Source organism: Salvelinus fontinalis, chromosome 4 (assembly GCF_029448725.1).
Source record: "Salvelinus fontinalis isolate EN_2023a chromosome 4, ASM2944872v1, whole genome shotgun sequence".
In the NCBI taxonomy this organism is placed as follows: Eukaryota; Metazoa; Chordata; class Actinopteri; order Salmoniformes; family Salmonidae; genus Salvelinus; species Salvelinus fontinalis.
Window position 1 is genome coordinate 1,627,524 of NC_074668.1, and position 10,348 is coordinate 1,637,871.

Genomic DNA, 10,348 nt, shown 5'->3' on the forward strand with positions numbered 1-10,348 from the left:
TCTTCAAATTATCCTGAATATTCATATCATAGATCTCCCAAAATATATATGCCATGGAGGTCAACAATTCACATAGCACTCCCACATATCTGCTATAAAATAAGAATTTGTTCTTAACTGACTTGCCTAGTTAAATAAAGGTAAAATAAAAAATAAAAATAAAAATTGAGCTCAACATTTCAGAGGAGTTGAGTTAAATGAGGAAGACACATTTCAGGTGAATACATTCAGTTGCACAACTGACTAGGTATCCCCCTTTCCTTTCCCCTTTACATAGTTCTCCCACAATATATCTGCTATAGAGCTCAACATTTCACATAGTCCTCCCGCAATATATCTGCTATAGAGCTCAATATTTCACACTCCAAAATTAACATGGAACCATCTTGAATTTAGCTTAATGTCTTATTATGAAGCATTCAGTCATTCTCAGACTGCTCACATAGTAGTGCTGCTTACATCCCTTTCCCCAGATGTACATTAGTAATGAATGTGATGAACAGTCATTCCAATATGATGTATGGTATTTCATTCAATTACATCATGAGACAGAAATTCAATGAACAATAATAACTAATGAATTCTGTTTTACATGATCATTATTCATGACTCTCCATCTTGGATCATGGATGATCAGCATCAGGTGAGTAATTACTTATTTGTCTGTTTTGTTTATTAACAACCAATAACACAAGACAAGGAACAGACCAGAGTGTTAATCTGATACTATAAAAACTACAGGCCTTGTGAACAGCAGTGTGTCTTCTTCAAGGCTACAAATTAAATCAGTTTCTTTACATTTATCAAAACTCTCCCCAAATGTTCTCAAGGTAGGTTGGATTAAGATGTATAGATGTTCTTCAAATTATCCTGAATATTCATATCATAGATCTCCCACAATACATCTGCCATATAGCTCAACATTTCACATAGTCCTCCGACAATATATCTGCTATAGAGGTCAACATTTCAGAGGGGTTGAGTTAAACGCTGAAGACACATTTCAGTTGAATACATTCAGTTGGACAACTGACTAGGTATCCCCCTTCCATTTCCTTTCCCTTTCACATAGTCCTCCTACAATATATCTGGCATAGAGGTCAATATTTCACATAGTCCTCCTACAATATATCTGCCATAGAGGTCAATATTTCACATAGTTCTCCCGCAATATATCTGCTATAGAGCTCAATATTTCACATAGTTCTCCCACAATATATCTGCTATAGAGCTCAACATTTCACATAGTCCTCCCACAATATATCTGCTATAGAGCTCAATATTTCAAACTCCAAAATTAACATGGAATCATCTTGAATTTAGCTTAATGTCTTATTATGAAGCATTCAGTCATTCTCAGACTGCTCACATAGTAGTGCTGCTTACATCCCTTTCCCTAGATGTACATTAGTAATGAATGTGATGAACAGTCATTCCAATATGATGTATGGTATTTCATTAAATTATGACATGAGACAGAAATTCAATGAACAATATTAACTAATGTATTCTGTTTTACATGATCATTATTCATGACTCTCCATCTTGGATCATGGATGATCAGAACATTTCCTGGGTGAGTAATTACTTATTTGTCTGTTTTGTTTATTGACAACCAATAACACAAGACAAAGAACAGACCAGAGTGTTAATCTGATACTATAAAAACTACAGGCCTTGTGAACAGCAGTGTGTCTTCTTCAAGGCTACAAATGTAATCAGTTTCTTTGCATTTATCAAAACTCTCCCCAAATGTTCTCAAGGTAGGTTGGATTATGATGTATAGATGTTCTTCAAATTATCCAGAATTTTCATATCAAAGTCCTCCCACAATATATCTGCTATAGAGGTCACCATTTCACATAGCCTTCCCACAATATTTCTTCCATAGAGCTCAACATATCACACTCCAAAATGAACATGGAATCAGCTTGAATTGTCACGCCCTGACCTTAGAGAGCCTTTTTATTTCTCTATCTGGTTCGGTCAGGGTATGATTTGGGTGGGCATTCTAGTTTTTCTATTTCTTTGTTGGCCGGGTATGGTTCTTGTTTTTGGTTAGTTGCTGTGTTAGCGCTACAAAACTTTACGTGTCGTTTATTCTTTCTTGTTTTTGGTGTTGATTTAATAAATTGATGATGTACGCCTAACACGCTGCACCTTGGTCCAATCCATCTTTCAACGAACGTGACATGAATTCAGTTTGATGTCCTAGTATGAATCATTCTGTGATGTTTAGACTGTTCCAGTAGTAGCACTGCTTACATCCCTTTCCCTAGATGTACATTAGTAATGAATGTGATGAACAGTCATATCAATATGATGTATGGTATTTCATTGAATAATGTAATGTGACTCAAATTGGATTGAATGTAACAGTAATGACTCATACATTTTGTTATACATTATCAATGTTCATTCCTCTCCATCTTGGATAATGGATGATCAGGAGCAAAGCCATAATTCTCCCACAATATATCTGCCATAGAGGTCAACATTTCACACACCAAAATTAAAATAGAATCAGCTTGAATTTATCTTGATGTCTTATTATGAAGCATTCAGTCATTCTCAGACTGTTCACATAGTAGTGCTGCTTACATCCCTTTCCCTAGATGTACATTAGTAATAAATGTGATGAACAGTCATTCCAATATGATGTATGGTATTTCATTCAATTATGTAATGAGACAGAAATTCAATGAACAATGATAACTAATGCATTCTGTTTTACATGATCATTAATCATGACTCTCCATCTTGGATAATGGATGATCAGGATCAGGTGAGTAGTTACTTATTTGTCTGTTTTGTTTATTGACAACCAAAAACACAAGACAAAGAACAGACCAGAGTGTTAATCTGATACTATAAAAACTACAGGCCTTGTGAACAGCAGTGTGTCTTCTTCAAGGCTACAAATTAAATCAGTTTCTTTACATTTATCAATACTCTCCCCAAATGTTGTCAAGGTAGGTTGGATTATGATGTCAGATGTTCTTCAGATTCTACTGAATGTATATTCCATAGAACCCTGCCTCCTGACACAATATCCTGTATCTGCCATAGAGCCCAATGCTGGTTATCACTAACAATGAACGTAATCATTTGATCAGAGATAGGACAATAACTAAACAACATTATTTATGAAGTTAACCAGATATCATTGGTGCCCACAGTCCCTACATGAGGGAGGCTTGAGTGACAGGAGAAATCTGATTGGTCCTGTTTGTTCTGTATATAGTGATGTAGTCTACCACACAGAACTCACCTCTCTGTTTTACACCATAGGATCAGGATCACGGTATTTACAACATGAGACCCAGGAGGGTAAGCTGAAGAGGGAGGCATCAGCTGGTGAGCTTGGTAAGTATGAGAGAGTCTGGAGGAGAGAGGATTGAATCAGGGAACATGAGTGATGTCATTCAGTTTTTCAGACTAATTCATTTGTAATGTATCAAATAGTCAATAGACCCGTTGATGATTGGTTCAGCTCAGATAACTGTTGACTGGAGGAAATAATTACTAATAATTGTACCACCTCCATCAAATGATAATGTCTTTATAGGTAAACTATTGAATGAATTAATACATTACTTATTCAAACAACCAATTAAATATGTGAATTGCTCTCTCTCAGAGTTGAAGATGGAAAATGAATTAAAAGAGACATTAAGACAGGAGATGATGAACCAACTAGAGGAGAGAGACAAACAGCTGGAAGAGAGAGACAAACAACTGGAGGGAAAAGAAAATGAACTAAAAGAGAGGAGGCAGGAAGTAGAAGAGAAAGACAACCTACTAGAGGAGAGAGAGAAGCAGTTAAAGGAAAGAGACAAACAGGTGGAGGATGTCAACAATGAAAATGCTGAACTGGGTAAGATTATTCACACCATTAATACATTTAGTCTTCTGTACTTTCCTCAATTCTCAGGTTATTGTCGACTCTCCACTGAGTTGTGAATATTGTTTTCCATCACTTCATACTTTCCCTCTGCATCATATTTCTGTCTAAAGTCTTTAACACAGAATTCAGATCCTAGTCCTCCTTTGTTATTTCAGCTCAGCAGATATGTGATGTGAAGACTGAGGTAGAGAGACTGAGAAGAGAGATCTCAGCCCAGATGACTGGTGAGTGAGATATGTGATACTTAACATTTCAATAGAAACCCAGAACTCCCCTTCAGTAGGTCTATGTGCCTTCATGTGTCACTGAGGTAAATGTTCCCATTCTAAATGGTTGTTCTATTATTTTAGAACCTGGAGAGACGTCAGATACAGGTTCCATACTCCCAGTCAGGAGGAGAGACAGCAAGGAGGATCCTCCAGACAGTGAGTTATCACTATTGTCCTGTTGTCTCCTACTGTTTCTAGTCTATAGTGGACCATCCTTCACTTAGTGAGTTATCAGTATTGTCCTGTTGTCTCCTACTGTTTCTAGTCTATAGTGGACCATCCTTCACTTAGTGAGTTATCAATATTGTCCTGTTGTCTCCTACTGTTTCTAGTCTATAGTGGACCATCCTTCACTTAGTGAGTTATCAATATTGTCCTGTTGTCTCCTACTGTTTCTAGTCTATAGTGGACCATCCTTCACTTAGTGAGTTATCAGTATTGTCCTGTTGTCTCCTACTGTTTCTAGTCTATAGTGGACCATCCTTCACTTAGTGAGTTATCAGTATTGTCCTGTTGTCTCCTACTGTTTCTAGTCTATAGTGGACCATCCTTCACTTAGTGAGTTATCAATATTGTCCTGTTGTCTCCTACTGTTTCTAGTCTATAGTGGACCATCCTTCACTTAGTGAGTTATCAATATTGTCCTGTTGTCTCCTACTGTTTCTAGTCTATAGTGGACCATCCTTCACTTAGTGAGTTATCAATATTGTCCTGTTGTCTCCTACTGTTTCTAGTCTATAGTGGACCATCCTTCACTTAGTGAGTTATCAGTATTGTCCTGTTGTCTCCTACTGTTTCTAGTCTATAGTGGATCATCCTTCACTTAGTGAGTTATCACTGTTTCTAGTCGATAGTGGACCATCCTTCACTTAGTGAGTTATCAATATTGTCCTGTTGTCTCCTACTGTTTCTAGTCTATAGTGGACCATCCTTCACTTAGTCAGTTATCAATATTGTCCTGTTGTCTCCTACTGTTTCTAGTCTATAGTGGATCATCCTTCACTTAGTGAGTTATCACTGTTTCTAGTCTATAGTGGACCATCCTTCACTTAGTGAGTTATCACTATTGTCCTGTTGTCTCCTACTGTTTCTAGTCTATAGTGGACCATCCTTCACTTAGTGAGTTATCACTATTGTCCTGTTGTCTCCTACTGTTTCTAGTCTATAGTGGACCATCCTTCACTTAGTGAGTTATCACTATTGTCCTGTTGTCTCCTACTGTTTCTAGTCTATAGTGGACCATCCTTCACTTAGTGAGTTATCACTATTGTCCTGTTGTCTCCTACTGTTTCTAGTCTATAGTGGACCATCCTTCACTTAGTGAGTTATCACTATTGTCCTGTTGTCTCCTACTGTTTCCAGTCTATAGTGGACCATCCTTCACTTAGTGAGTTATCACTATTGTCCTGTTGTCTCCTACTGTTTCTAGTCTATAGTGGACCATCCTTCACTTAGTGAGTTATCACTATTGTCCTGTTGTCTCCTACTGTTTCTAGTCTATAGTGGACCATCCTTCACTTAGTGAGTTATCAATATTGTCCTGTTATCTCCTACTGTTTCTAGTCTATAGTGGACCATCCTTCACTTAGTGAGTTATCACTATTGTCCTGTTGTCGCCTACTGTTTCTAGTCTATAGTGGACCATCCTTCACTTAGTGAGTTATCACTATTGTCCTGTTGTCTCCTACTGTTTCTAGTCTATAGTGGACCATCCTTCACTTAGTGAGTTATCACTATTGTCCTGTTGTCTCCTACTGTTTCTAGTCTATAGTGGACCATCCTTCACTTAGTGAGTTATCACTATTGTCCTGTTGTCTCCTACTGTTTCTAGTCTGTAGTGGACCATCCTTCACTTAGTGAGTTATACATGTTGTCTCAAACTGGCATCAATCTTGATATTCTCTATTTTCTCCAATAATCTATATTTCACTATGATGTGTAATGTATTTGTAGTTTGTTTATACTATGTTTTAAATGTGTCTCTGATGAGTCAGTATGTTGACCAGTTCTCTATGTTGTGTTACAGTGGGAGGAGAGACCTCAGATACAGACCCCACACTTCCACTGAGGAGGAGAAACAGCATGGAGTTTAATCCTCCATATAGTGAGTTATGGATGTAGATTATATTATATTGGACTCTGTTGTACGTCCTCCAGATTGTGAGTTATGGATGTAGATTATATTATATTTGACACTGTTGTACATCCTCCAGATAGTGAGTGTGTTGATAAGTGCTGTGTGTTGTGTTGCAGTGGGAGGAGAGAGCAGCAGTCCAGACTCCCCAGTGTCTCCCAGTGTGTCTGAGCTGAGACTGGTGCTGCTGGGGAGGACTGGGGCTGGGAGGAGTGCAGCAGGAAACACCATCCTGGGCAGAGAGGAGTTTGGGGCCCAGGCCAGCCCCTCTGCAGTGGCGCAGAGGAGTAAGAGGAGAGAGGGGGACGTGTGTGGGAGACGGCTGGTGCTGGTGGACACTCCCGACTGGTTCTGTCCTGGACTCTCTCTGGAGGAGATGAGAAAGGATGTGGGGCTCTGTGTCCGTATGTCTGCCCCGGGACCCCACGCCTTCCTCCTGGTCATACCAGTGGAGCCCTCTAAGGGGGATGAGAGAGGGGTGCTGGAGAGAATAGAGGAGATGTTTGGGGAGGGTTGTTGGGAACACACTGTGATTCTTTTCACCCATGATGATGGCCTGAAAGAGCAGAGCATTGAGGAGTTTCTCCAAGCAGGAAGTCAGGACCTCCAGCAGCTTGTAGAGAAAAGTGGGAGCAGGTACCACGTCCTCAACATTAAGGACAGGGCCCATAGCACTCAGGTATCAGAGCTGCTGGATCAGGTAGAGGAGATGGTGGCAGGAAACAGAGAGAGATTCTACAGCAGTCAGACCTACCAGGAGGCAGAGGACCAGGTTAGAGAGATGGAGGGAAAGATCCAGAGAGAGAGAGGAGAGAGGAAACAGAGGGAGGAGGGAGACTTGAGAGAGAGGCTTCAGAAGGAGTTGCAGGACTCTCTGATAAAGATAGAGGGAGTGATCCAGGAACATGAGGGAGATATCAGAACACTCAGTGAAAGAACCAGTGAACTGGAGAGACAGGTGAAAGAAGAGAGGGATGAGGAGAAGAAAAAAGAGCTAGAGAAGGAGCTGAAGAGGGAGTCTGATAGGAGGGAGGAGATGGAGAGAAAGATGGAGAGATTTAGAGAGAAGACAGAGAATGAGAGGAGGGAGATGGAGGAGAGACACAGACAGGAGATAGAGGAGATGAGGGAGAACTATGAAGGAGAGGCCAGAGTTGAAGCAGAGAAAAACCTGATGAAGATAGTCCTACCTGAGTTACAGAGGAACATCATGATCTCAAAGACAAAGATGCAAAGGGAGTTCAGCAGACAGATGGAGGAGAAGAATAGACAGATGAAGGAGAAGAATAGACAGATGGAGGAGAAGGATAGAGAGATAAAGAGACTGAAACAGAACTCAGAGGAGGTAACCAGTGGGATGAGCAGGCAACATGTACAGCGAGAGACAAGAGGAAATAGAGGAGGAGGAAGAGAAAGAAGAAGGATGAGTTGGATGAGACAGCTGTTTTGTGGAGGGGTTAGAGAGGAGACCAGATAGAGACAACTGTTTTGTGTAGGGGTTAGAGAGGAGACCAGATAGAGACAACTGTTTTGTTTTGGGGTTAGAGAGGAGACTAGTTAGTGAGACAACTGTTTTGTGTAGGGGTTAGAGAGGAGACCAGTTAGAGAGACAACTGTTTTGTGTAGGGGTTAGAGGGGAGACTAGTTAGAGAGAATCCCACTGTATTTTCCTCCACTGTGAGAGAAACATAGGAGTGTTATTATTTTACCACAGTCACACTGTTGTTTTCTATTTGCTGACCTTCATCAATCAAAGTTCATCAGGATACTGCTGTTGTTGTGATGTTATGTTTCAAGTTGAAACCTTAAACACATCTCTACAGTTCTCGCTAGTAGACAGACAGGCAACGCTCTGCTCACATAACATTTGGTTCAGGGTTCAGAGGTCACAGTGATGTATTGATGAGTGATACATGTGTTTATTATGGTCTGTTAGTTGAGCCCGATACCCAGGGGGTAGTAATCAGTGATGTGGATGTAGCTTCCAGTTACCACGGTGATGTTTCATATTGATGCTGGGAATCTATTCCAATGGTACTCTGATACCACATGAGCATACTACTACTACTACTACTACTGGTACCGCTACTACTACTACTACAACTACTGCTACTACTACTACTACTGCTACTGCTACTGCTACTGCTACTACTACTACTACTACTACTGCTACTACTACTACTGCTACTGCTACTACTACTACTACTGCTACTACTACTACTACTACTACTACTACTACTACTGGTGCTACTACAACTACTACTACTACTGCTACTACTACTACTACCTCTACTGCTACTACTACTACTACTGCTACTACTACTGGTGCTACTACTACTACTGGTGCTACTACTACTACTACTACTACTGGTGCTACTACTCCTACTGTTACTACTACTGTTAATGCTACTACTACTACTACTACTACTACTACTACTGGTGCTTCTACAACTACTGCTGCTGCTACTACTACTACTGGTGCTACTACTCCTACTGTTACTACTACTACTACTACTGTTAATGCTACTACTACTACTACTACAACTACTGGTGCTTCTACAACTACTGCTACTACTACTACTACTACTACTACTGGTGCTTCTACTACTACTACTACTACTACTACTACTACTGCTACGACTGCTACGACTGCTACGACTGCTACCACTGCTACTACTACTGATACTGCTGCGACTACCGGTACTACTACTACTACTACTGGTACTACTGCTACTACTAGTAGTACTACTACTGGTACTACTAGTACTACTACTACTGCTGCTACTACCGGTACTACTGGTGCTACTGCTACTACTACCACCGGTACTACTACTACTGGTACAACTGCTGCTACTACTACTGCTACTACTACTACGGTACTAGTACTACTGGTACTACTGCTACTACTACTACTACTACCGGTACTACTACTACCGGTACAACTACTACTACTACTACTACTACTACTATTGGAACTACTAATACTACTGCTACTACTATTGGAACTACTACTACTAACACTACTAACACTACTACTACTAGTACGACTAGTAATACTAACAGTCAAGGACAGCAGTTTGAGAAGACCAGAGGAAGTGATGGATCATCAGTCTGAATGCAGATGTCCATATGACTGATAGGTGAGTAATTAAATAGACATGCAGTAACCTTCTCTGACCACCAGATGTCTCTGTTACACCACCAGAGGATCAGGAGGAACCACGAGGACTATAGGAGTAGCAGTTGTCCATTCAGATCCTGACTCCAATACTTGATTCCAACTCTTCTGATTTGATATCCAAACAGACACACAGAGAAATATCAGTATTATGTTGCTTGTTTTACTATATATAAACTGTTTTGTTGCTTTGTATCACACATGGTATATGTTACTTCAACAATATAGTATTAAATCAGTATCCCTAAATACTGTAGCGACCCGCACAGACAGCTGTGTGTTATGTGTTAGGCTAGTAGGTGGTTGTGTTCGCGGGGTCCGACATGTCAGTCAACCTGCTATCTGCCAATCACGGGAATGCCTGGAATGTTCTGATGCCGGGCATCCTGGTGGTTGGCGGAGTGGCGTGGAGGGGGGTTGGGCAGGGGGATGTAGCATTGGAAGTTAAGACCAGGTTTTGCCTTTGTTCTCCCTCTTACGTCTGGGCTTCACAAGAGAAGGTCACGATTGGCTTGTGGGCTATCTTTCATTTATTTGGCGTGGGCTACGGCCAAACAGTAGCCTGTGTAAAGTTGGTTTAATAAACCGTCCATTCGTAAACTCAATCCTCTGTCTGGACAGTTGTTCTTTGATGATCTAGTCAGGTCATTACATTGGTGTCAGAAGTAAAAACGTTGATAAAAGTTAGCCAGCTAGCTAGCTGACTTCTGTGGCTAGCTACCGTAGGTGAGAACGGGGGTTGAAAATGCTTCGAGGGAATCCGAAAGTGAAGGTGGAGGTAGGGGACGATTATGGCCAAGGAGATACGTGTGAATGGACGTCGGAGGTTCTGGCTGAGGAGATCGCCAGGGCGTCGGAGC

At 40.7% G+C, this 10,348-nt stretch overlaps 1 protein-coding gene across 1 annotated transcript; it reads left to right on the forward strand.

Annotated features, from left to right (window-relative positions):
* Positions 1-3,137: 3,137 nt before the first annotated feature.
* On the forward strand, positions 3,138-10,093 carry LOC129852975 (trichohyalin-like). Its single transcript, XM_055918582.1, has 6 exons — positions 3,138-3,366; positions 3,641-3,877; positions 4,063-4,131; positions 4,258-4,332; positions 6,203-6,280; positions 6,430-10,093. Exons 1-6 carry the CDS (start codon positions 3,147-3,149, stop codon positions 7,785-7,787), a joined length of 2,037 nt encoding a protein of 678 aa, XP_055774557.1. The 5' UTR covers positions 3,138-3,146; the 3' UTR covers positions 7,788-10,093.
* Positions 10,094-10,348: the final 255 nt, after the last annotated feature.